This window comes from Lepidothrix coronata, unplaced genomic scaffold (genome assembly GCF_001604755.1).
Source record: "Lepidothrix coronata isolate B3197 unplaced genomic scaffold, Lepidothrix_coronata-1.0 Scaffold612, whole genome shotgun sequence".
NCBI lineage: Eukaryota > Metazoa > Chordata > Aves > Passeriformes > Pipridae > Lepidothrix > Lepidothrix coronata.
In genome coordinates this window covers 8880-10364 of record NW_016690792.1, presented here as the reverse complement: position 1 = coordinate 10364, position 1485 = coordinate 8880, and the positions used below count along the sequence as shown (strand labels likewise).

The window sequence follows — 1485 nt, the reverse complement described above, 5'->3', positions numbered from 1 at the left end:
GCCGTGGGGCAGATTTGGGTGCCGTGGGGCAGGTGTGGGTCCCGTGGGTGCTGTGGGGCAGGTGTGGGTGCTGTGGGGCAGATTTGGATCCTGTGGGGCAGGTGTGGGTGCCATGGGGCAGGTGAGGGTCCCGAGGGTCCCGTGGGTGCTGTGGGGCAGGTGAGGGTCCCCTAGGGCAGATTTGGGTGCCGTGGGGCAGATTTGGGTGCCGTGGGGCAGGTGTGGGTCCCGTGGGTGCTGTGGGGCAGGTGTGGGTCCCGTGGGGCAGGTGAGGGTGCTGTGGGGCAGATTTGGGTTTCATAGGGCAGGTGTGGGTCCCGAGGGTCCCGTGGGTGCTGTGGGGCAGGTGAGGGTGCCGTGGGGCAGGTGAGGGTGCTGAGGGTCCCGTGGGTGCCGTGGGGCAGGTGAGGGTCCCATGGGTGCCATGGCGCAGGTGAGGGTGCTGAGGGTCCCATGGGTGCCATGGGGCAGGTGAGGGTGCTGTGGGGCAGGTGAGGGTCCCATGGGGCAGGTGAGGGTCCTGAGGGTCCCGTGGGTGCCGTGGGGCAGGTGAGGGTCCCGTGGGTGCCGTGGGGCAGGTGAGGGTGCTGTGGGGCAGATTTGGATCCCGTGGGGCAGGTGAGGGTCCCATGGGGCAGATGTGGTTGCTGTGGGGCAGATTTGGGTGCCGTAGGGCAGGTGAGGGTGCTGAGGGTCCCATGGGTCCCATGGGGCAGGTGAGGGTGCTGAGGGTCCCGTGGGTGCCGTGGGGCAGGTGAGCGTCCCATGGGGCAGGTGTGGGTCCTGTGGGTGCTGTGGGGCAGGTGAGGGTGCTATGGGGCAGATTTGGGTCCCAGAGGGCAGGTGTGGGTCCCAAGGGTCCTGTGGGTGCCGTGGGTGCTGTGGGACAGGTGAGCGTCCCATGGGGCAGGTGTGGGTGCCATGGGGCAGGTGAGGGTCCCATGGGTCCCATGGGGCAGGTGTGGGTGCTGTGGGGCAGGTGAGGGTGCTGTGGGGCAGGTGAGGGTGCTGTGGGTGCTGTGGGGCAGATTTGAGTCCCATGGGGCAGGTGGGGGTGCCATGGGGCAGGTGAGGGTCTCGAGGGTGCCGTGGGTGCTGTGGGGCAGATTTGGGTCCCATGGGGCAGGTGTGGGTCCTGAGGGTCCCGTGGGTGCCGTGGGGCAGATGTGGGTGCTCCGGGGCAGATTTGGATCCCGTGGGGCAGGTGTGGGTCCCGTGGGTCCCATGGGGCAGGTGTGGGTGCTGTGGGGCAGATTTGAGTCCCATGGGGCAGGTGAGGGTTCTGAGGGTTCCGTGGGTGCCGTGGGGCAGGTGTGGGTGCTGTGGGGCAGATTTGAGTCCCATGGGGCAGGTGAGGGTTCTGAGGGTTCCGTGGGTGCCGTGGGTCAGGTGTGGGTGCTGTGGGGCAGATTTGAGTCCCATGGGGCAGGTGAGGGTTCTGAGGGTTCCGTGGGTGCCGTGGGTCAGGTGTGGGTGCTGTGGGGC

At 68.3% G+C, this 1485-nt stretch overlaps 1 protein-coding gene across 1 annotated transcript in view; it reads left to right on the top strand.

Moving 5' to 3' along the window:
- Positions 1-10: 10 nt before the first annotated feature.
- LOC108510291 (calmodulin-regulated spectrin-associated protein 3-like) overlaps positions 11-1485 on the top strand; it is a 10306-nt gene continuing 8831 nt past the window's right edge. The window contains exons 1-3 of the mRNA XM_017839962.1: positions 11-121; positions 200-346; positions 579-618. Coding sequence (XP_017695451.1) covers positions 113-121; positions 200-346; positions 579-618 — 196 coding nt within the window. The 5' untranslated portion in view covers positions 11-112. The remainder of the gene's footprint in view (positions 122-199; positions 347-578; positions 619-1485) is intronic.